The sequence below is a fragment of the Sus scrofa genome, chromosome 5 (genome assembly GCF_054392235.1).
Source record: "Sus scrofa isolate SSC_HxYL_T2T_F1_AM1 chromosome 5, Sscrofa_HxYL_maternal_Yorkshire_Landrace_v2.0, whole genome shotgun sequence".
Lineage (NCBI taxonomy): Eukaryota > Metazoa > Chordata > Mammalia > Artiodactyla > Suidae > Sus > Sus scrofa.
This window is the reverse complement of record NC_139387.1, coordinates 90,875,804-90,902,013: the sequence shown is the minus strand read 5'-3', so window position 1 is coordinate 90,902,013 and position 26,210 is coordinate 90,875,804. Positions and strand designations below refer to the sequence as shown.

At 38.4% G+C, this 26,210-nt stretch overlaps 1 protein-coding gene across 26 annotated transcripts in view; it reads left to right on the top strand.

Annotated features, from left to right (window-relative positions):
- NR1H4 (nuclear receptor subfamily 1 group H member 4) overlaps positions 1-25,567 on the top strand; it is a 124,365-nt gene extending 98,798 nt beyond the window's left edge. For 4 of the 26 annotated variants that reach the window (XM_021090933.2, XM_005664209.4, XM_085024465.1 and 1 more), the window contains 7 exons: positions 216-356; positions 2,284-2,417; positions 4,428-4,526; positions 4,858-4,957; positions 11,992-12,138; positions 22,237-22,350; positions 24,396-25,567. In XM_021090933.2, coding sequence (XP_020946592.2) covers positions 216-356; positions 2,284-2,417; positions 4,428-4,526; positions 4,858-4,957; positions 11,992-12,138; positions 22,237-22,350; positions 24,396-24,634 — 974 coding nt within the window. In that variant the 3' untranslated portion in view covers positions 24,635-25,567. Of the gene's footprint in view, positions 1-215; positions 369-2,283; positions 2,418-4,422; positions 4,527-4,857; positions 4,958-11,991; positions 12,139-22,236; positions 22,351-24,395 lie in introns of all 26 variants that reach the window. The other 22 variants (XM_085024461.1, XM_021090938.2, XM_021090935.2 and 19 more) reach the window with 13 other exon arrangements.
- Positions 25,568-26,210: the final 643 nt, after the last annotated feature.

Here is a 26,210-nt window from a genome sequence, read left to right as displayed (position 1 = left end):
GGCTAGAAATCGAATGTGCCTTTATTTTTGAGAGACAGATTAAAGACAGCAGCTTCCTGGACCATGAAATGCAGCTGAAAGTACCTTTGTCATCCATCAGTACGCTCAAGGATGACCCGGGGGTCCTGCAGGGGTACACCAGACAATGCTCTGGCATCTCTCAATCCAAGGAAGTTGTTAGGAACCACTTACTCCTTTCTGTGCTTCTTCCACAGGTTTCTTCCGGAGAAGCATTACCAAAAATGCTGTGTACAAGTGTAAAAATGGGGGCAACTGTGTGATGGACATGTACATGCGAAGGAAGTGCCAGGAGTGTCGACTAAGGAAATGCAAAGAGATGGGAATGTTGGCTGAATGTATGTATACAGGTATTCGCAGCAAGCAATTAAATTCCACTAAAAATCTCTTAAGGAGGCAGATGTCAGGTAACTCATATGATTAGGACGGTACATCACATATTAAAGAAAGGACTTACTGAGGCATCTAAATTCTTGAAAAAGATAATGAACCACTGGAATTGTCCAGACTGTCAGCCGAAGGGCATTTTGTGCACCCGAAACAAACAGCTGTGTTTTGTTGTTCATGGTTTGCAATGAATGATATGTGAAAGTGAAGTGGCTTTAACACACAGCTAAAGTAACATGTTTTAATAAGCTACAAAGAATAATGGTCTAAAAGTTTCCTCCAAATAGGATTTAATATCCTCCTTATTTATTGTTTAATTAGCAGACAAATTCACAGTTGTAGGAAAAATTAAGAATGCTTTATAAGGTATAACCGCCTCTGAATTGTCTAAATAGAGTTTTAAACCAAGTCATTTTATTAAGAATCCTTCTTCTCCTAGTGCATCTTTGAACCAATTTGTATAGGTTTACACAGGAAATTAACTACTCCGAGTTTTAATATAATTTGGTTCCTCCATCAGATAAAGGGACACTGTATTAACTGCTGGCTTTGTGAGAAACCATAATCTTTGTCCAAATGTGGAACGCATGCTAGTATATAACATATTAATTTTTCATCCTGCAAATTCTACCGCCCACTCAGATTCTGAGATACGTCCTGTTCCTCCTCAAAACACAAATAGACAAACAAACGTCACCAAGGGAATGATCACGCTCAGAGAGGGAATGCCACATGAGATAATAGCCTTTGGAAGGTGACTCCAGTTCTATTGTTCCCAAACTGCAGGCAACTGGGATGGACCCAAAGAAATAATGCGTGCAGGAGGGGGAAAAAATAGGTCAGTGTAAATAATCCAGCTCTGGATGGATGAAAGTTTTATGGTGGCCGATCACAATCTCTTTGAGTGTGTATGAAACAGGAGACTGCAGGAGGGGCTGTGGCTGGAACCCAATCTGGCTGTGGAAACGTGTACTTTGATCCTGGGTGCTTCATGTTCCTCATCACTTAAATATGAGTCTGTTCCAGTGAAGTCCCAAGGACGTTTTTAATGACTCCACCTATGAGAATCTCTAATAGTATTTGTGAACACAAACTCATCCAGGAACAGAGATTTTTGTATGATCCTGTGAAATAAATGCCCTGGACCAAGAAGTTCCTGGAACTTGGTTTCATTAACACGGAGAGACTAAGGACATTAAAAGGCAACATGGGCGATTATTCTCCATTATTTTAATAGTTCTGTTCAAGTGTAAATTCATGATGATGTCGTATGATTATGCAAAAGAAAATTTCAAAGTCCCCTTGAGTTATTTTCATCTTCATATTCTCAATAATCTGTTCAATTCCGAAAATTAGCAGGACTCACAAAATTCTCCCTAAAGGATGTTGACATGATTTTACTCAGCCCATCTCCTTTTATGTTTAATGTGAAACTGAGTATGTTTCCTATGGCACGGTTACGTAAATATCAATGATAAGTAATATTAATACTGTGCTTGGAAACACTAGATTTTAAGGTCCCCTAGACCAGGAAGAGGGAGAGTGTCATTCACCTTTTTTAATGAATACCTTGCTTGCACACTGCTTGGCAGAACAAGTTTTTTTGTATAAACTTATTTTTAAAAATGGCCTGATAACATTTAATCTGCGCAAAACTCTGTGTGGTAAATATTACCTCCATTTAATCAAAGAAACAGAATCACAGGAGATGCATTTCTTGTTCAAGGCCAAGTCTTAAAATAGAATTAGCTCTGTGCCAAATGGCACAGGAGGACTTCTGAGCCAGCTACACCTCAGGTGCATGGCCACACACTCAACTGGACTTTCTGTGGTTGATGAAGTCTCTCTGTTTGTTTGTTTGTTTGTTTGTTTTTACAGGCTTGTTAACTGAAATTCAGTGTAAATCTAAACGACTGAGAAAAAACGTGAAGCAGCATGCAGATCAGACCATTGGTGAAGACGGCGAAGGACGTGACTTGCGACAAGTGACCTCAACAACTAAGTCTTGCAGGGTAATGATGGGCAATTGACGGGCAAGGGTGTCTGCCAGGCCAGTGGCAGCTGAGCTTCTAGGATATAGTGACATGGGGGGCAGGGGGCGAGGGGTAGGTTGGCTTTCAATCCAGGACAGCCACAAGCAGGATTTCATTTTTAAGTGTTCATCACATGGGTTTCTCCTTTGCTTTTTAATCAGGAGAGGAATACATGCCTCAGTGTCAAAATTCAAATGGTAGCATTTACATGCTTGGAGTTCAGTAAGTGAAAATTCTCTCTCCCTGACTCCATTTTACTCCTGCTTCCCAGAGTTAACCTTTGGGAATGGTTTGGGGTATAAAGTGGATTTTTTCCAACTGAGTTTTGATGACGTTTTTTTCCCCTCATTTTATGGAGAAGGGAGATTCAGACCAGAAGGGTAGTGGATTCAATAGGGACTTGTAGATCAGTCATTATCAAGGAGTAAAGCAGAGTGAATACACATCTGTGGATCAACAGAGAAAAGCTCTTCCCACCGAAGTTATAATTGCTCAAAAAAATCCCTTGAGCTACTCAGGACAAAACAGAGGAACTGCATCTTGGATGCTTAGCTAAACACATTGTGATAATGCCCTGGAGCTTTGGAGGAATTTTAATTTGCATCAGTTGAAAAATCAATAATCCACGATTGTTCAATTGCACCCTTCTCCATATTTATTATTCTATTGACAGAGGAAACTTTCTCCACATTGAGTTTTGCAACTATGTTATCTTGTATTCACGTCAGAAAAAATAGTTTTTTTGTAAAAAGCACAGTTGATCTTTAATCAGCATGGGGAGGGTGGTTAGCGCGTTCACCCTCAGGAGTCAAAAATCCACATAAATTTCACAAGCTGGAGCTCCAGTAACCTTAATGCTGCATCTGCACATTCAACCAACCACAGATTCTGAAGGGCAGCAGAACATGTTTGGTGAAAGAAATCTGTGTGTAAATGAACCCATGTAGTTCAAACCCTGCATTAAGGGCCAACGGTATAATTTTTGCCATCATGCTTGTCACTGACACTTCGGGAGAGGAAGTAACGAGTTGACACAATTTTTCACACTCATCAAAAGATGTTAATGGGGAGAAAGAGGTGTTTGGGGTCTGAATGGTCCAGATTGATGATTCACTGCTTCAGGGGGCAGCAACATTTCTATAAAGGGCCAGATGTTTTAGGCTTTGGCCACATGGCTCTATGAAAACTACTCAGCTCTGCCAGGGTAGTACAGAAGCAGCGTAGACACTACATTAAAAAGTGAGTGTGGTTGTGCTGCAATAAATTTACAAAAGCAAGTGGATTTGGTCCATGGGCTGCAGTTGGTTCCAAGTTAACTATGCTTGCATGGATTCTCCAATTTATATTTGGGAACTGGTTCTTAGTTATGAATAAACCTTTAACTGTCACTAACTTCTCTGTGAATGGGCCCATTAGGCTTCATATCCAGATTATTATTTATTCACAAGAAATGTGTGAAAGGAATATTTTGTTATCCATTTATTTATTTATTTTGGTCTTTTTGTCTTTTTAGGGCCACACCCATGGCATATGGAGGTTCCCAGGCCAGGGGTCGAATCAGAGCTGTTGCTGCCAGCCTGCACCACAGCCACAGCAACATGAGATCCGAGCCACATCTGTGACCTACACCACAGCCCACAGCAATGCCGGATCCTTAACCCACTAAGCGAGGCCAGGGATCAAACCCGCATCCTCATGGATCCTAGTCAGGTTCATTAACTGCTGAGCCATGACGGGAACTCCTGTTATGCTTATTTTATATATAGGAAAATTAGCCACTTGGGACAAATTTACTGAAATGTGATGTGGCTTGCCCAAGGTCCCAGAGAAAGGAATTACACATTATAACAGAAAGCATGCATAGTTTCTTCCATATTTAGGGCTTTTTTCAACAATTTCTGCCAGTGGTTTACTCCAGATGAATGTCTATATGAGAAAAATTCGTCATAACCACCTTCCCTAACACCTTTTATTTTTTTGCCAGTGTAGGAGAAAACTGAACTCACCCCAGATCAACAGAATCTTCTTCATTATATTATGGATTCATATAGTAAGCAGAGGATGCCTCAGGAAATAACAAATAAAATTGTATGTACAATATCTGAAAACACATGGGCCTAAAGTTAATATTTTTCTAGAGCTCTTACTATCTTGCAGGTCGAATTTACATATGAATATGTTACTTTAAAATGATTAGGGCTTAGAATTTAAGCTATGCATTTAAACTTTTTGCAACATTAAACAGAGAGTAAGAAGTCTCATATCTAACTTGATAATAGTAATTGTTTTCCAAAAATCTGAAAAATATGAACTTGCTCTTAAATTTTATTATCTAAACGTAATTCTGTAGTCTGATAATTATATATTGATTTCTTCTTCTATCTACTTATTCATCATTTGCTTTTTTCTTACACTTTAGTTAAAGGAAGAATTCAGTGCAGAAGAAAATTTTCTCATTTTAACGGAAATGGCTACCAGTCATGTACAGGTCCTCGTAGAATTCACAAAAAAACTTCCAGGTATTTTTTACATGTAGTTCCTTCTGTGCTACACTGTGACACTGAGAGGCAGGTCTGCTCATAGTAAAATGGGAATCATCTCACATTTGCTTTAGATTAATGTGTCTAAAACTATAAACATGAAATATGAGGGCTAGATAGGATATTTTAAATTGTTTATAATAATTCTCCAAATTGAGTAAAAACTAGGACTTTGTAGTGTTATCATTCACCCATTTATTCATTTAACAAGCAATTTTTGCTACCTACTCTCTAGTAAGAACCTAACAATTACCTTCAAGGATAGTGATAAAGGGCTACAATGTAAAATATAGCACAAAGCACTGTTCGAACAGAGAGAAAGTGGTTCCTAATTGTATCAGAGAAAGACAGGGAGGCTTCAGAAAGAATCATATTTGAGTTGGGTGAAAAGGAAAGAGGAGTTTTCCCGGTGATATGAAAGAGAAAGGGCACTCCAAGAAGAGACATCTGCTTGTGAAAATGGAATGCAGCATGAACAAGAATAGGATAAGAGGTAGGAGAGAAGATTCAATGTGGCTGTAGCATAATGTCTGTAGTGCGTGCCTTGGTTAGACATAAGGTAAGTTGGTACCAGACTTAAAAGAACCTAAGCAAGGAATTTAATCCTTATCCCCTGGATGGTAAGGAGATTTTGGTTGCTTTTTTTGGGGGGGGGCAGGATGAATTTGATGTTATATAAATATGGCTTTATTGGGTTTTCATGAGATGGATCTGAGAGGAGAGGGACGGCAGGGAGGGAGGATCAGTTACTATGCTACTGCACCAGTCCAGGCAGAGAGCTTGAATAAAGTAATAGCAGTGGGAGAGAGAAGAGGAAACAAAATGAAGAGAGATTCAAAAGTTTGGAGGGCTTGATGAAAAATTTTAGTGTGGGATGAGGGAGAGGGACTTACCCATAATCATTTAGATGGTCCCAGTATAGAAACTGGAATTCAAGATCATTATCTCCCAGCACCTTCACTGCCCCATTCCTTCAGCCACACTATCAATGCTAAGCTAATAGTTTAAGTTGTTTCCCTGTTTTAAAAACATGTTAGTGCAATAGAATTCCATAGTTTAGTAGAGTACAATAAATACTTTGTATAGCGGCATAACATTGTAATATTAAATTACAAAAGGTAACTTTTGATGACAGATTTTAATTAGACAGTTTAATTTGCTCTCTTTTGCCAGCATTATGCTATTGTTTTATTAAATGTGTCATGGATAGACATAAGCTTATGTAAAAGTCATAAAATGTGAGGAGAAAGTTCTCGTTATCATTGAAACATTAATATTCTCTCATTTCTTTATTAACAATGGAAGAGAAACTTAATTTGTTATATGCTAATTTAGCTGAAGGCTATCTTGATCAAAAATAAGATTGCACAAGAGTAAAAACTGTGGGGGGAAGAATTGGGAAAGGAGGAATATGGCCTTCTTGATTGTTTACAGAAAAAAAAGTTTTTCGGTTCAAATGGTCAGTTGGTATTGAACCAAGAAATAATTGAAGACCAAAAAGAATCTTATCCATAAGAAGGTAGCTTATCTGAAAGCAATGGAAATATCTTACCTATTTCTTTTTTAAAATTTTATTTTATTGAAGTATTGTTTTTACAATGTGTTAATTTCTACTGTATAGAGGAGTGATTCAGGTATACATATATACAATCTTTTTCATAATTCTTTTCATTATGGTTTATCACAGTGTATTGAATATAGTTCCCTGTGCAGTACAATAAGACCTTGTTGTTTATCCATTCAGTGTATAATAGTTTGCATCTGCTAATCCCTAACTCCCAATCCTTCCCTATTCCACGCACCTCCACTCCTACAACCACAAGTCTGTTCTCTAAGTCTGTGAGTCAGTATCGGTTTCATAGATAAGTTCATTTGTGTCATATTTTAGATTCCACATATAAGTGATATCATATGATATTTGTCTTTCTCTTCATGATTTACTTAATATGATAATATCTAAATCCATTCATATTGCTACAAAGGGCATTATTTCATTCTTTTTATGGCTGAGTACTATTTCATTGTATATATGTACTATATATTCTTTATCCATTCCTCTATCAGTGGGCATTTAAGTTTCTTCCATGTCTTGACTATTGTAAGCAGTGCTGCAATGAACATTAAGGGTGCATGAACCTTTTCAAATTATGGTTTTGTCTGGATGTATGCCCAGGAGTGGGATTGCAGGATCATATGGTAGCTCTATTTTTAGTTTCTTGAGAAACCTACACACAGTTTTCCATAGTGGCTGCAACAATTTATATTCCCACCACCAGTGTAGAAGGATTCCTTTTCTCCACACCCTCTCTAGCATTTGTTATTTATAAACTTTGCAATGATGGCCATTCTGGCCATTCTGACCACAATGAGTGAGGTGATACCTCATTGCAGTTTTTATTTTCATTTCTTTAATAATCTGAAATGTTGAGCATCTTTTCATCTGCCTGTTGACCATCTGTATGTCTTCTTTGGAGAAATTTCTATTTAGGTCTTCTGCCCATTTTTCAGTTGGGTTATTTGTTTTGTCATTGAGATGAATGAGTTGTTTATATAATTTGGAAATTAAGCCCTTGTTTGTTACCTCATTTGCAAGTATTTTCTCTTTTCTGTAAGTTATCTTTTTATTTTGTTTATGGTTTTCTTTGCTGTACAAAAGCTTGTATGTTTGATTAGGTCCTATTTGTTTATTTTTGCTTTTATTTCTCTTGCCTTGGGAGACTGACTCAGGAAAATGCTGGTATGATTTATGGCAGAGACTGTTTTGCTTATGCTCTCTTCTAGGAGTTTTATGGTTTCATGTCTTATATTTAAGTCTTTTAGGTCATTTTGAATTTATTTTGTGTTCTAACTTCATTGATTTATATGTAGCTGTTCCACTTTCCCAATACCACTTGCTGAAGAGTTTTTTTCTCCATTGTATAGTCTTGTACCTCTTCATTTCCATTGCTTAAACCTGAGGAAATGGAAAAGTACAATTCCATCCCAAAAGATCCTGAGGGAGAAAAAAAGTATGATTAGTGCATGTTTAATAAGTAAAGTAGAAGAAAAAAAATCTAAAGTATAGCAGGAAATAAAAGGCAAAAAAGAACCTCAAGAAAGAAAAACATTATATTTTAATTATTATTTTTAAAATTATTATTTTAAAATTATTATTTCCATGTGGCACATGGAAGTTCCTAGGCTAAGGGTCAAATTGGAGCTGCAGCCTTATGCCACAGACACAGTAATGTGGGATCCAAACCGCGTCTGTGATCTACACTGCAACTTGAGTAGTGGGATCCTCAACCCAGTGAGTGAGGCCAGGGATTGAACCTACATCCTCATGGATACTAGTGGGGTTCTTAACCTGCTGAGCCACAATGGGTACTCCAGAAAAAATTATTTGAATGATAATTATAGAAATGACATTATTATGTATAGTAATAATTGTGATGTACTAGCAATATGAAAGGGTATTTTGTGAAAGACCCTGTTGAGTCATTCCTTTCAGCCTTTCATTGAGCATAACCTGTGCCGGGCACTGTCCAGGGTGCTGGAACGCAGCATGGCTATACCCTCAAAAGAGCTCTTAGATTCTCTAAAGTAGTGACAGTTTATTTATTTATTATTTTATTTGTATTTTTTTTTTGTGTGTGAAAGGTCAGAAAAGACTTAAGTTCTCAGAACAGGGAAAGGTTATTCATTATCAATGGAAAAAGAGATGGTTACAGCAAAATTGCTACTTAAAGAGGTTCTGCTGCTCTCAGGCATTTGTGGTACTGAGGTGCAAATGAGACTTTAGGACTGATTTAAGTTTCTAGATTATATTTTATGAAGACAAAGGGGCATGCCTTCTAAGAGAGTGATTCAGAATTTGAGGTAGGAGGGAGACAGGGCGTACAGTTTGAAAAAGCCTAGCCTATTTTTTCACTCTCACTATCTGATTTTATACTTGGGAAAAATACAAATAATAGAAAGGAACTTAAATATTTGCTTATCGATAGAGGGAATAGATTTAAAAGATTAATGGACCTTGATAAAAAGTCCTACCAGAGACCTTTCCAAACATCCTTAAAATAATGCCTCACAGATCTGGATCACCTTGGAAGGCATGCAAAAAGGGAATCCTTCACCACATTTCTAAAGTTTTATATACAAAAACTCCAAATAAATTGGTGCTCACTGTAAATAATTCAATGATGGCATTCAAACAGTGCAGAAATATATGGAGCAGAAAATTAAAGCCTCCTTCATAGCCATGTATATCATTTTTATTATGGGAAACCATTGATAGAAGTCTGATGGGAGGAGTTTGCATCGTGGCTCAGTGGTTAATGAATCTGACTGGGAACCATGAGGTTTCGGGTTCGATCCCTGGCCTCGCTCAGTGGGTTAAGGATCTGGCATTGCCGTGAGCTGTGGTGTAGGCCACACATGTGGCTCGGATCTAGCGTTGCTGTGTCTGTGGTGTAGGCCAGCAGATACAGCTCAAATTCGACCCCTAGCCTGGGAACCTCCAGATGATGCGGGTGTGGCCCTAAAAAGACCAAAGGAAAAAAAAAGGCAATCTGGTTTAATTTTTTCATATTTTTTAATCTCTGCACATCACACATACACCTACATAGACTTTTTTAACATGTGAGTCATACATTACATATTCGTTTTGGAGTATCTTTTTCTTTAACATCTGTCATCTCCATGTGTATATATGGTTTTAGCAGTTGCATAGTATTCCATTGTAATAATAATTAACATTATTTAAGTATTTGCTGTATGTCAAGAGCTGTGCTAAGCATTTAATATGGTTGTCTTATTAATACTTATACCTAGCCTAAGAGGTAGGTACTTTTATAATCTGTCTCTTGGAGATGAGGGAACTGAGTCATTAGGAAATTGAATACGTTTTCCAAGACCGTAAAGATAGCAAGTGTCAGACATAGAATTTTACTCCAGGCAATCTGATTTTAGAGACCTTATTTTATATTTCCATCCTATGGATCTACCACAATTTATTCAAATAATCACTACTAATGGACTGTATGTTTTCAGTTCTTTAATTTATTCATTGAGCAAGTGTTTTTTGAAGGCCTACCATCTAGGTAGTGATGTTCAATCCTTAGCATTACTCTCTTCTCTGAACTCCATTGCTATTTAATGCTTTTCTAGGACATTTAGACCCTGATGGCGCTAGTTTATCTCTATTTGTGTTTTGTGTGTGTGTACATATATGCATGTGAGTTTGTGTTTATTTTCCATTCATTCAGTCAGTCTTAAATTATTCAACAAATAATTCTTTTTTTGTCTTTTTTTTTTTTTTTTGTATGTCTTTTTAGGGCCATACCCGCATCATCGGGAGGTTCCCAGGCTAGGGGTCGAATTCGAGCTGTAGCTGCCAGCCTACGCCAGAGCCACAGCAATGCCAGATCTGAGCCACATCTGTGACCTACACCACAACTCACGGCAACGCCGGATCATTAACCCACTGAGCAAGGGCAGGGATCGAACCCGCAACCTCATGGTTCCTAGTCGGATTCGTTAACCACTGCGCCACGATGGGAACTCATCAACAAATAATTATTTTTCTTTCTTTTTTTCTTCTTAGGGCCGCACCTGTGGCACATGAAAGTTTCCAGGCTAGGGGTCGAATTGGATCTGCAGCTGCTGGTCTACACTACAGCCACAGCAATGCCAGATCCAAGCCACATCTGTGACCTTTGCCACAGCTTGTGACAGCACCAGACCCTTAACCTACTGAGTGAGGCCAGGGATTGAACCTGCATCCTCGCAGACACCATGTCGCCAGTCATATGCCAGGCACTTGGGACACAAAACTGAATAAAACAGGCAAAGTTTCTGTCTCCAAGAAGTTTGTACTCCAGGAGAGATGGCATACAATTAACAAATAAACTTATAATGTAGGGACTAGTGAGTACTGGGGAGTACCATTTTGTTTTGTCTTTTTTTTAGGGCTGCACCCATGGCATATGGAAGTTCAAAGACTAGGAGTTGAATCGGAGCTATAGCTGCCAGCTCACGGCTACAGCAACACAGGATCTGAGCCATGTCTGTGACCTACATCACAGCTCCCAGCAATGCCAGATCCTTAACCCACTGAGCAAGGTCAGGGATTAAACCTGTGTCCTCATGGATCCTAGTTGGGTTTGTTACTGTTAAGCCACAGCAGGAGCTCCTGGGAGTACTATTTTAGGTAGGGTCAGCTTGAAGCCGAGACCTGAGTGTAGTGAGTGAGTGAGGAATGGGGAGAGCTGGGGAAGCGCATATACCCTGAGGCAAAATCAGACTTGTGTGTTCACAGCAGAGCCAGGGGTCAGTGTATTTGGAGTACAGTGGCTGAGGAGGAGGTGGCGAAGGAGGAAATGAGGTCAGAGAGGCTGTTGAGGACTCTGAATTTTCCCGAAAGTGTTGTATTCTTTTAGGTCATCAATTCTTTCTCATATTTCTCTGATTTTTCCCTACCCTGCATTTGCAGTGCTGAGCTCAGAGCATATACCTCGACATGGCCCTGATAAGGTTTTTTTGGGGGGAGGGGGCTCGCTTCCATTCTTAATCTTGACTAAAGACTTGTGATTTGGCCAAATTTTCATTTAAACCTCTGACTATCCATAAACGTTTTTCTGGCTTGTAGGTGTTTCCATTCTTCAGCGGTGAACCTCTCCGATATGACTAGATGGGACTAAAATAATGGCTCAGTGAAAACAGCTTTGTCCCCAACTTCTGAGGATTATTTCATCTCAATCAGCCTGTCTCTTCCATAATATATAAGGATGTATATTTGGCCAGGACTTGATACCCTCTTTTGCCCAACTTGTTAAACAAATCCCACTCAACAAAGATGAAAGTCAGCTTCTATCTGAGAGCGTATAATAGATACTTATTGAGTCACCTTGACAGCCCAATCTTTAAAAAAATTGCAAAATCACTTTATGGAAATGTTTGATCAACAGAGATGATGAGATATAATTATGCAACATTCACAACTTTTTGATATGGATTTTATTATCATCTTCACTCAGGATTTCAGACATTGGACCACGAAGATCAGATTGCTTTGCTGAAAGGATCTGCAGTTGAAGCTATGTTTCTCCGTTCAGCTGAGATTTTCAATAGGAAACTTCCGGCTGGACATACTGACCTATTGGAAGAAAGAATTCGAAAGAGTGGTGAGTGATGTGGTTAATGGTAAGAAGAGTTTGTTCTGCAAGTAGGAATTTGTACATCCCATGAAGGCCGGACCCTCATACAGTTATAGGCCCATTGTGAGTAGCATGTAGAATAACACTAAAAAGAGAAGTGTTAAATAGATAGGAAGTTAGCTACTTGGTTCAAAAATTCTTGTTGTGATAGCCAGATACCAAAAAATACTCTTTTTGACTGCATTAAGATGAAGGACCAGAGGAGGAATTATTTAAAGATTGGAAAATTAGCCTGGTTTTTAAAATAGCGTAAAGTATCTGGGATTATTCAGTCTAGAAAAAGATTCATGTATTCAAAACCTTCAGCTATGAATGACTTTGTATCAAACTACTATTCATTTCTATTCAAAGTGAAATAAGAAGAAATAATGCTAGTAGCACAATATTTACACATCATTTATTAGGTTTTAGACACTGTTCTAAATACTTTATGATATTATTTCATCATATCCTCATAAAAATCCTGTGAAATCAGTTCTATTGCTATTCCCACTTTATAGATGAGAAAACTGAAACAGAGACTAGTTAAATAACTTTTCCGGAAATAGGTAGGAAGTCTGACTTTAGAAGCCACATGTCTTAAGCACTACACTACACTATCTCTCAAGAGATAAAATGAAATAATGCATAAATAACTCAGTTTAACTTACTATTGAGGAATACTGCGATGGGGAGAGTCATGGAACTTCTGAATGAATTACCAGGAATTCTGTGCAATTTATCTTAGGAGATCCTTCACATAGAATAAATTCTTATTTTCCTGAGACATTGATGGGTTGGGAGGGGAGGGAATGAGATGAAATGACTTCTCAAACTCATTTATTCCTAAAGTATTTTCATTCCATGCCTGATTGGAACAAGTTTAAATGCTTATAAAACCAATGTTTTATTTTTTATTTATTTATTTTTGATCATTCCCACAGCATATAGAAGTTCCTGGGCCAGGGATCAAACCTGTACCATAGCAGCCACCCAACCCATTGCAATGACAATGCTGGATCCTTAACCACATGGGAACTCCTAAAACCAATGTTTTAGAATAGAGATAGGAGGAAAAGTTTTCCAGCAGTTCTGCATCTGTGATATAAGTAAAATAAATGAAAATTTGAAAATTACTTTTTTTTTTTTAAAAAAGCAGTGTTCCCATAGCCATTATGTTTTCTCCTCTTGGTTAAAGCTTGAAGCATAATTAGCATCACTAGTAGATTTTTAAAAATACACATTTTAAAAAGATGCATTAGTCTTATATATCCACTGACTGGTTGGCTTAACAATTATTAAAGGGCAAGGTACTATGGTGATAATCAAGAGAGGAATCAGGTCTGTTCCTTGCCCTAGAAAACTTACAGTCTAATGGGAAGAGATGACTGTATACATAGGTCATTATAATAAAACACGGAAGGGAAGAAGTGAGGGAGAAATGACTTGTAGTTGGGAGAGCTCTGGAAAGGTTTCCTTGGCATTTGAGCTGAAGGATATTTGATGTGTACATCGGGGGTTGGGGGGGGAGATACAGGACAGAAGTAACAGTAAATACAGGATTGAGTCAAGAAAGAATGCTCACAAGGGAGAATCAACAGTCGAGTAGGATCAGATGAAATATTACATTGAAGGTAAATGAAATAAAATATCAGAATCAAATGGTTGAGTGTGGTGGGTTGGGCTGGAATGCTGGGTTAAAGCTTTAATCGTTTATTCCTAAGTAATGGGGAGCCATTGAAGATTTTTGAGCAGGGGAGATAAAGTGTCAAAATTATACTCCACAACTCTTCCAGCAATATTAGGACAAGCTAGGATGGGGAACACCTGTAAGGAGGCAAGGTTTTTTAAGGCTGTCCTACCAGGAGAAAAATGGAGAGGTGGGAAAGGTTCTGAGAAACATATGGTCACAGCTTTTCACCCTTTGAAAGACAGTGTATTGTCAAGAAAGATGGACTCTTGTCCTGGACAGATTTTATTACTTACCTGTTTTGGGCCTTAATGTATAGTGTGTGTATGTGTCTCCAGGAGGCTCAGGGGTAAGGAAAAAGGGAATCAGGTAACCACCACGGTACCATCCAGTTTTATAAATCTGCTTTTCTTCTATGAAATAATTTAATTTTTCTGACTGGTGGTCTAGCCAGTCACTCAGGCAACTACTGGAGCATCCCGATTTTGTTTTAAAAAGTTGTGGTGAGAACTTTTTAACATATCTACCCTCTTGATAAAATGTCAAGTGTACAATGCAGTATTGGTGACTGTGGGTTCAGTGTTGTGCAGAAGACCTCTAGAGTCTATCCGTCTTGCTTAACCGAAACTTTTGGCCTATTGATGAGGAGGGAGAGATGCAGAGTTACTAACCAACAGTCACTTAATAGGAGGTCTTTCTATTCACATTGGAGACTTGCTTTGTACCAGGCACTGTAATGTTATGGAGGTTGTGGAGATGAGAATGCATCTAGGAGCTCACAGTTAGTGGGGAAAGGGTGCAAGCAAATGGTTCCAGATCAATGTGCTGTGTAATAGGAATTGTAAGGGAAGTGAAGCAGAAAGATGTGCTTGTCTTCCTGTGAGTCAGAAAAGACATGCAAAGTTGACAGTTGAATCATGGAGGATGATTAGCAACTTGTCAAGCCCCCCAAGTCTGAGAAAGGCATTCCAAGGGATATAGCCAGTAGACTATAATAATATAAAAATTGCAAGTGCAAAGATGTGGAGAAACGAGAGAGCATCCATAGATAGGACTCACAAATACCTCTATGTTGTTGGAAAATAATATTTGTGGGGTTGAAAGTGTAGTATTTGCTACATTATTATGGACGCTGAATGCCGCAAAGTGGCCTAAATCGTTCTTAGGTAATGGGAAGTTTGGGTAATATTCTAAGCAGCTGTGATGTGACCACGGGCACACCATAGAAAGACCTTTCTAGCAGTAATGTGAAGGAAGGTTTGGAGGAATTGAGACAAGAAGCAGGTCTTGATAAAGAGACCAGGGCAATATGTAAGTGATAAATTGTGAAAGTCTTGCAGGTTAAAAATATATAATGATCAAAAAGAAAAGAACCTTGTTTGATGACATAAGTTTCAGAACATGTGATACTGCAAGTTTCAGAAAAGTTCAAGAATGAAGTTTGCCAGAACACAATCTGTGTAAATAAATATGCATGCCTCCAGCTCATTAGATACTTCACCCAAACATCAACCGCATATTGTGACAATGAAAACCATCCAAACTCACAATGCGGCTTTGTTTTTTATTATCTATAATGATGCATCCATTTATTAATATTTATGAATTTGCTTCTCCCCGTGGATTTTCAGAACATTGCCTCTTCCCCACACCCCAGAAAAATCTGATCTTGCAAGATGACCTTTCAGAATAACTTTTTATTTTCATGCAAATATAACAGGTTCTTATTTCTCTTGTACATTCAATTCCAGAATAACATGACGTTGCAAAGGTACCCCATTTAAGCCTACAGAACGCTTTAGAGAATTTAAATGTGAAAGTTCTTGTTCTTCAAATTCATCCTCTTTGTTTGCTATTATTAAAATCCCATTGTGTACACAAAGATACTGTCTCCTCAGATACGTTTACTTAATAAGTGTTTATTTGTGTGAGTTGAGGCTTCAGAACATGTATCTGACACGACCTAAGGTTGAGTTGCTTCTACATAGCTCTAGCGCAACATTTTTTTTTACTCCATGTGATATTATGCAAAATATGTTTATAAGCTGGAATTTGTAATAAAAATAGGAATAATCCTATGATGCCATAAAATACAATAGAACTGAAAAGGGCTTCTAACACTGAATGAGTTTACATTTTAACATTAAGGAAATGAGCAATAACATCTCACAGCCTTAACAGAACAACTTGATCTGCTATGTTCACTTCAGATACAAATAACCTCTGACATTTTTAGTATTTTTGGACCTTTTTTTGATTCCCCACCACCGACATAAGTGAAGTACTCAATTCACTAGATGTTTATCAGGACGACAATAAATCTTGCGATTTTGGAATGGTTTGCTTTTACATGTATCATCTTGTTAGTGTTTCCAATAGCCCTTAAAGGGTCATTGAGTGCTATGCTCCTATTTTGTAGATGGGAAAACAGGCTTTGATAGGCTAGATTGTCTGCCCAAGGTCTGATAGCTAACCGTTAGACTGCCAGGAGAACACAGGTATTCTACTCAAAGACCAGCATTATTTCTTTTCTTTTTCTTTTCTTTTCTTTTTTTTTGGGGGGGGGGTGCTTTTTAGGGCTGTATCTGCAGGCTAGGTGTCACATTGGAGGTGTGCTCCTGGCCTACACCACAACCACAGCAACACAGGATCCTAGCTGCGTCTGTGACCTGTGCCACAGCTCATGGCCCTGCTGGATCCCTGACCCATTGAAGGAGGCCAGGGAATTCATTTCCGCTGCACCACAATGGGAACTCCCCAGCATTATATCTATCCGTTGCTGCTGTCACTCACTAAGATCTAGTATTTGCCCAACTGTCACCTGGTAGGGAATATAAAGACCCAGTAAGACATGGTTCCTGTCCTTTGGTTGAATGAGCAAGCATAATCAGCAGCTAGCAATTTGAAATTGCTTTTAAGCACATAAAATGAATAGGGACAATGAGGTCAGAGGAAGGAGAGATTCTTACTAGCAGAATGAAGCTGTAGCTAGTTTACAGTAGCGTAGTAAAATACATATACTGTATGTAGTATGCTGGGCTTATTTTTTCTACTCTTTAAAAATGTAGTATCATTTTGCTGCTTTAAACTTGGAAACTTGCACAACATGAAAACAATTATATGAACTAAATGTTCTAACGAGGCAGAGGTAAGCTGATAATCAGTTCATAGACTGTCTCTGAAAGAAATGTTAGAAAGGTATAGAAACAAATGACAGACTATTTATAGGACAGGCTAATTCTTAAACGTTAGAATTCTTACCACCTCTCAATGTTGCTTTTCAAAGGGGTCACGTGATAATTTTGGCGTGGGCAATTTTCGGGGTCAAATTATAGGAAGAAACCTCTTCAAAGTAAGAGGAAGTATTAAAGTGACACAAATATCAGTTTTGCCATTGTCTCTCTGCAGTACTCCCCAAGCCTTTTACACTTGACCAGTTTGGGACATTGTGTATTTCTGATATCTTAATCTGTAAACTACTTGAGGATTGTTCCCAGCCCTATCACAGTACCTGGCACCAATGGGGTGCATAAAAATTGGTGAATTTTTATTGAGATGAATCTGGAACTTGACAGTCCAAACCCTGACAACTCCTGAGCACCATCTTCCTAAGGTAACTTTTAGCCCCTAGGACTAGCAGAAAGTATGTTATTTATGAAATAAATAAATCTTAGATATTTGACATTGAAAGTTGTTATTTTTTGAATTGCTGATGTGGCTTTTTACTCAAGGCCAACAGTATGGCACAAATGACTCACTGAGTAGAGGTTAGCAATCGAAACAGAGACTAAAATCCAATCTCTTAGCACCAAGAGAATGCTTCCATTGTCTCGATGGCATCCTTTCCCCATCACATCTCACACCTATGCTACCGTCATTGTCATCGATAGGAACAAACAAAACATAGTAATATTGCCTAATTTAACAAGCATTTACTAATCTCCTGCTGTGTCTCCAGTAGGATGCTAGTCACTAAGGATACAGAGAGGAGTAAAGAACATCCTGACTGGCCAAAGAGTGTGCCAGACACTGGAATTCAGCAGTCGACTCCCATTCTTATAAAACACATATAGTATTTCATACTCTAGTGTGGGGAGAGATATGAATTGTCAGAGGAGCAATAAAAATGAACATAGAGAAGGGAGCAACTAATTCTGCTTCACTGTGATGGGGAGAGTTCCACAGAGAAAGCAAAATTTGAACTTGGCCTTGAAACATGGGTAGGGTGTCCTAGCCTAACGAGGATGCTTTGTATAATATGTGCACTTGTATATAATACATACACACACACACACACACACACACACACACACCCCTTGCTTTAGCTTCGTCCCCAGCTAAAAGTTACTTAGAAAATAAAGACATTTACATTTAAAATCAAACAGCACAGTGTTAATCCTATCACGTGGTTATGTTCTCAGAGACTATTTCTTACCACTGAACAATTAATTTATCAGTCACAGACGTCTTTTTCTTTTTTCGAAAAAAAGGGAAACAAGAAAGAGAAGCAGAAACAATGATTTTTTTTTTTTTTAACAACTGTGAACATTTCCTTGGTAGTCTTTGTTATTAAGTTAGAAAATAGCCCCCTCTTGTGACCAAAAATCAACTAATTGGACTTAAGAGGGCATTTCAGAAAGGAGGAAGAAGCAGGGAAACAGGAAAAGACTGCCTCTTCAGGATGATGTTATTGCTCTGCTTATGTTAGAAATTACTGGTTCACAAATACTTAAAACACCACCTTGTTTATATGTCAGCATGTTTAATTCTGATTATTTACTTAATTCCAAAAGCAGGTGTATAGTTTACCTATCCTATAGGAGAATAATTTTTTAAAAAGCCTTCTATTTATTTTCTACATTTTCTCTATATTCACTGTTGGTCTTTACAACATGCACAGGATGAAGAATCATAATAAACACTTTAACTTGTTTTCCCCTCAAAAGTTATCAACTGAAACTACACAACTAATGGGGGTATCATTTTTGCAGGGTGAGAGGGGTTTAGGAAGACAAATAGGAAATTAGGTAGTCAAAGATGATTTCATAAATATTTTCAGATTAGTTGTCTTTGGTCTTATCTCCAAAACCTCGTAGACTATTTATTTATTTAGTTAGTTAATTAGATAGTTAGTTTTTTAGTTTTTTGAGGAACCTCCACACTGTTTTCCCAATGGTTGCACCAACTTCGATTCCTACCAACAGTGTAGGAGGGTTCCCTCTTCTCCACCCTCTCTCATGCATTTATTATTTATAGGCTCTTTTTTTTTTTTTTTTTTTTTTTTTTGGTCTTTTGTCTCTTTAGTGCTGTACCTGCAACACATGGAGGTTCCCAGGCTAGGGGTTGAATCAAAGCTACAACTACCAGCCTACACCACAGCTACAGCAACATCAGATTCGAGTCTCGTCTGCAACCTACACCACAGCTCATGGCAATGCTGGATCCTTAATCCACTGAGCAAGGCCAGGGATTGAACCTGAAACCTCATGGTTCCTAGTCAGATTTGTTTCCACTGCACCATGAAGGGAGCTCTGCCTCATATACTATTTAAAATAATGGCACATTCATGAATTGTTATTTTAGGTAAACAAAATTAGTGTAGTTTTTTTGTTTTTTTGCTTTTTAGGGCTGCACCCATGGCACATGGAGGTTCCCAGGCTAGGGGTCCAATTGGAACTGCAGCTGCTGGCTTACACCACAGCCACAGCAAGGCAGGATCCAAGCCATATATGTGACCTATACCACAGCTCACGGCAATGCTGGATCCCTAACCCTTTGATGGAGGTCAGGGATCAAACCCGCATCCTCATGGATCCTAGTCAGATTTGTTAACCACTGAGCCACAAAGGAAACTCCACCAGTTTTTGAAGGTGAAAAATTATTGCTTTATTAAGAAATGCAGATCTTAGCTTAGCTTTAATACCTAGAAAAATACTGAGGCAAATCACTGATCAGTCAATGTTTATTCATCCTTAGGATACTGCAGAATGCAAAAACAAAATAAAAACATAGTGTACTTTGTGTACTTTTTTGTGTACTTTGTAAACACAAAAGTACATGTGGTTAATTGGAGATGAAGATGGAATTAATGTGTTGACCAAATTCTCCTGAATAACAATAATAATAGTTCTTATTATGATTTATTTGTTCTAACACTTATTGAGAGTTTACTAGGAGCCAGGCACAGTGCCAAACACTCGCTCTATATTTTCTCATATAATGCTATTTCACAGAGGAAGAAGCTGAGGCTTCAAGAGTTTATGTACCATGCCCAAGACCAAATCATAGATCAGGTTTGAAACTCAGGCTCTTAACCACCATGTTTGTTGGAAATTAGAACTAGTCATGCCAGACTCCATCCCCCTGCATTTCAAGTTGTATCTCATTTGGTTGCGAGTGTTTAGTTTAATCCGTAACAGCCAGGTAGAGGGCAGTCTTCCAATGATGTCATCCCCAAGGTGCTCAACAAAGACACTGTTGTTAAGAGAGCCCACTGGGGTCCACTGAAGAATGAAATGTCAAATAGAGAGAAGTGCGCTATTTTGCCCAAGGAGAGAAAGACCAAGGATTCTGTTTGAGAACATTGTTTAGATTCATCTAAAGGTGAGGATTCAGGGTTTCTGATCTTGGGAAGTATAATATTGGATGGTAATTGTACTCTTTAATATGTGGACTCCAATTTTCTCCTGGTGTGGTTCAACCAAAGCTCTAAGGCTTTAGGTGTGGTTTGGGATGGAACACAGTAATCCAGTGTGGACCAATTCTGGGAAATTCATTCTCATCTTAACACATCCATAAGTCACATCACAGCCGTTTTTGTTGTTGTTGTTGTTGTTTATTTTGTTTTCGTTTTGTTTTGTTTTCTGTCTGCACAATTCCCCAGCAAAGCTCTTCTAGGGTAGAACCATGGATTCTACCAGACTAATAGTTATTGAATGATTGGAGGAAGGGACACCAGACTAATAGTTATTGAATGATTGGAGGAAGGGACACAAAGGAATCTTAAATTATGAAGAGGAGTTAGAATGGAGAAGGAGGATATTCAAAGGAGAGAGAACATGTTCAAAACTGGGCAATGAGAATTGTTTAGGGAATGCTCAGTGCCTGAACCTGGCTGGAGTAAAGGCCATGTGATAGAAAGATCATACCCCTTAGTCACAATTAAGAGCTAGCACTGAAGCCTAGTAGCTTTGGTTCGAATCCTGGTTCCACCTCTCACCAGCTATGTGTCTTTGGGCAAGTTGTCTAACTTCTCTGTACCTATTTTATGGTTAGAAAGATGAAATGAATTCTAGCATAAGAAGTGCTCAAACAGTGCCTAGTACATAATAAATGCTCAGTAAGTGTGAACTCCTATTGTTACCATGTGGGTGAGGAGTGGGTGGTGGTAAAGGCAGAGGACAGGTCCTGGAGTTTTCTGTGTAAAAAGGAACAACTTTTATGCCAAGAGCTATGGAGAGTTTTTCAAGATTTGTAAGAATTGGGGAGACAGGTGTGGTTTGAATTTTAGAAAGGGGATCCTGGAATGGATTGAAGGGGACCACGCTGAAGACAGGAGGACTGGGGAGGAGGCAATTGCAGCAATCTGGATGAAAAGGAATAAAGACTTAAACTAAGTCAGCCACGTACAGTGAAGAGGGGCAGGAGCACCAAGTGAGAGTTAATTGGTCAAATACACAGGACTGGGCATTGGTGTTAGCAGGAGGTTGGATCTTGACTGTCAGGTGAAGATAATTGGGTGAGTGAGGATTCTAGTCACTGAAAATGGAAACTCCAGGAAAGGAGTGGATTTGGAGGAAGATGGGGAGTTTGGTTCAGGACACAGTGTCTTTGCTTTTGGACACAGTAGGTTTGAAGAGAACAGCTAAGTACCACTGCTTATTAGGCAATGGATGGTACTTCAGAGAGAGAGATCAGAACTCTGATGAGAACCCTAGCCCATGTATTAAGTAGAGTTGTTTTTACTTCTGAAGAACAATAATTTTTTGGTTATGTAATTAATGGTTAAGATGCTATCTATGCCTTGATTATAGGCAGTAATATTAAAAAGACGAATTAAACCCCATCTAGAACATGGTGAGGTCCAGAGATTCTTTTGGCGATTCAAGAACATCATTGTTTATTTCCACACGGCAGTAACTAAAAGAAAGGCATTGCCCAAATCAAAGACATGCAAATCATTAATTAGGTCATATTTTGAGGATTTTGTTAACTAATCTTCTTTGCAATGCCTAGCTTTTGGCCAGGACATTTAATATGTAATCATTATTTAAATGTGTGCATATGGGTATAAACAGTAACACATGTGTGCATATATTATGTGTTTATAGTTTTACACTTTTCAGTCATTCAAACAGTTTACTATGCCTCTGTGATTTTTCAACTTTTCCCCATAGGTATCTCCGATGAATATATAACACCTATGTTCAGTTTTTATAAAAGTATTGCTGAATTAAAAATGACTCAAGAAGAATACGCTCTGCTTACAGCAATTGTTATCCTCTCTCCAGGTAATTTCTAGGTTACATTTTAATTTTTATGCCATTTGTCGATTCTCTCCCCCACGAGTATAGTTGTAATGTTAAAGAAAATTCTAAAAAACAGAAACAAAGAGAATGTAAAATGGCCTATAATTCCACCAACTCAAATTGAACCATTGTTAACATTTCAGGGTTTTTTTTCTTTGTTTTTGCTTTTTAAGGCTAAACCTGTGGCATAGGGAAGTTTCCAGGCTAGGGGTCAAATTGGAGCTGCAGCTGCTGGCCCTAGCCACAGCAATGCAGGATCTGAGCCATGTCTGCGACCTACACTGCAGCTTGAGGCAACGCCAGATCCTTAACCTACTGAGTGAGGCCAAGGATTTAACCTGTATGCTCATGGATACTAGGAGGGCTCATAACCCACTGAGCCACAATGGGGACTCCCATTCTCAGCTTTTTTCTAAACATCACAGTCATTCATTCATTAATTGCATTTTGAAGACCTGTGCACTAAACGTGTTTCTAAACATTGAGGGATATAGCCGCAAAGAAACAGAAAGGATAGAGCTACATGGAGCTTATATTATAGTAGGGTGAGAAAGACAATAACTAAAGAAACAAATAAGTGATTTTTAGGAGGTGGTAATACTATAAAAAATATAAAGATGTGGGTATAGGGAAATAATGTGGCAGCAAAATGCTGTTATCATTAGTGGTCAGAAAAGGTTTTTCTAAGGAGTTGAAACATAAGGAAGGACATAAATGAAATTATATACTTTTTAACATAATAGAGAACATACTGTCTTTAAGTGTACTTTCCCCATGTTATTAAAAAATTATATTGTTTAAAGTTTGTTGTAATATGTGCAAGGTTCTATGGCATTAATGTACAATTATTTACTCAGTTGTTACCATGTTTGGATAGTCAGAATGTTTCCAAATTTGTTATTGTTCTTGTTTTAAATAATGTTGAAATGAATACCTCTGTACATAAAATTTGTATTTTCTGATTAATTATCTGGAAGCATGTGGTGCCATGTTTATGATTTGGAAAGCTTAATGACAATGTTGGCCTTAAACCATTTTTATACATGATAATGAGGCAGAGGCTAGTTGTTACTTTGTTTTATCAAGAGAAATTGTAACTAAAAATTTAAAAAGCCTTTCAGCAGTACATACTATAGTTATACATGTATATACCCTATGACCCAGCAATTCCACCCCTCAGAATATATGCACCATAAATGGTGCTCATGCCCATCATAGGGGTTACCTTGGTGCATTTGTTACCAAGCCCAAGCTTGTACTGCTCCTCACACGACAGGCCAGTAAATCAATGGATGAATTGCTGGGGCAAGGAATAGCAATTTTATTGGAAAAGCCAGCAGACCAAGAAGATGGTGGACTAATGCCCCAAAGAACCATCTTTTATAAGTTAGAATTCAGGTTTCTTTTATACTAAAAGGAGACCGGGGTGTGTGTGTGTGTGTGTGTGTGTGTGTGTGTGTGTGTGTGTGTGTGTGTGATTGGTTGTTGCTAATTTCTCAGTGCCAGAATCCTTTGTTCTTGCAGCTCTCCACCTAGGTCTGGTGACAATATTCCCATTAATCTCTAACAAGACAAATATTATCCTCTGTTCTGCAACTTTTTAATCTCTATATGAATGGAAAAGTGTCATACCTTTAAAGGTCAAAGCCTTGAGAATGGACTGTCAACTGTATGCAAATTCTTTAACAGAGGTGCAGAACCAGCATAACTAAGCACAGGCAACAGAGAACAAAGGTTAGAGCTAAAGGAATAGATCCAATGTGGAGTCTTCTCCTGCTACATATTAATTGGAAGGATATTCAGGGAGGCCTCTGGGGGTCAGTATAGCTTGGTCTGGTTGTAATTCCATGAAAAAAAATATACACATGTGTGTGTGTATGTATCTATGTGTGTGTGTGTAAATTCCTCACTTTGAACACTTAATTTATGCATTTTAAGTGTATGCATTTGTAAGTAACACTGCTGTAATTTTGCTATATTATTGCTTTTTCACTTTTTTTGTCATTGGATTTTAAACTTTGAAACAGACAGACAATACATAAAGGACCGAGAGGCAGTAGAGAAGCTTCAGGAACCACTGCTTGAGGTGCTACAAAAGTTGTGTAAGATTCATCAGCCTGAAAATCCTCAACATTTTGCCTGCCTCCTGGGTCGCCTGACTGAGTTGCGGACATTCAACCATCACCACGCAGAGATGCTTATGTCATGGAGAGTGAATGACCACAAGTTTACCCCGCTTCTCTGTGAAGTCTGGGATGTGCAGTGATGGGCACTGCAGGGGGATGTCTAGCTCTTCATTTTCCTCCTAATATAAACCTGATATATATAATGTTCCTTTATTTCATTTGCACCTGGTTTCACGTATGAAATATTTCATCAATATTTATGTGGTAGTTATATAACCTCTGCAATTGTAAATATGGGGCTAGGCTGAAATACTTCCCCTACCTTGTAATTTACAAGGCTATAGGGACTCTTTCATTCGAATTGGCATGCCCCATTTGCCTAATTAAATCAATCATTACTTCAAGTCTATCTGTTGAAATAGGGAAAAATTTCATTTTACTCTTCATCTTAGCTTATTGCGTATATTTTATTAAAGAATTTTGTTCAATTTTGGCAATAAACTGAACATAATGGCAACAGGCTTTTCTTTGGGAACAAAATTTGGAAAGTAAACAAACGTATTTCTTAAAAATGACGAATGGCATCCTATTGAGTCTGAGGGAGTAATTTACAAAAAGATAAAGCCTTAGAACCAAAATGGTGCTTTTCTCATCCCTGGAAGTCCTGGTGACTATTCATTCATTTAATAGCCCCCTGATCATTTCATTTTCTTTGTAGTTCAAAGAAAATAGCGTACAGAAGAGTTAATGATTCTCACATAAATATTCCCTGGAAACAATCCCTTTTTCTCCTTAGGGTCTTGAGGCAGCATTTTCAAATTCAGAGTACGCAGATAATTCCAGTGATGGGACATTCCCCTTTCTCTTAAAAGTGTTCACTAGTGGCTTTGGTGCATATAATTAATCATTTTGTTTGTTTTGCTTTTGGAAAACACTCCTTCAGCTGGGTGCACAGCTGTTGTAAACTTCCCTCAAAGCAGGAATTAGTTCATTTCCTTCCTTCATTGTTATACTGTTGCATTCTTCTCCCCATCATCTTTTGGTGAATACAATAAAACACCTTCTATAAGTAATGGGCTTATATGTCCCTTTCTCCTTAAGAAAGCCAAAATGGAGCTGGTTTAGTAAGCAAAGAGTTTTTGTAGTAAAATCCTAGGGCAACCCTGAAGTCCTAAAAATGACCCGTCAGTAGAAAAGGGAATGATTTGGGGCTGACATCAGTTGGATTCCATTTGCTACAACAGAAGACCCGAATCCCTACTAAGTACAAGATCCTTATGCCAATCTCCATGGGAGATACCAAGAGGATTAAGACACGGTAACTGCCTGGAGGGGCTTACAAAGAGCAAAGGAATGGGCTGTGGGCTCACCTGGGACGATCTCATGGAGGAGGTGGCACTTGGAAGGATAGGCAAGACTCCATGGGTCAGGCTAAGAGGGGAGGGGATTCAAGGTGAGAGGGGTGACAGTTACGAAAGGGGGGAGCAGTGGAGTTGTGCAGACATCAAATGACCACAAGTAGTCTGGGGCGAGAGGACCTTTCTAAGCCTCGGTTTCACGACTGCAAAAGGAGATCTCAGTACCTACCGTCTACAGTGATATAGCTGATGAATGAAGAGCAAATGGGAAGTTGCGGACCCACCAGGGAAGTAGGTGGTGAGGAAAGGAGGTTTAAGACAGAGAAGTAAGTTTTTGAGGGCCCGAAGGAGTAGACCC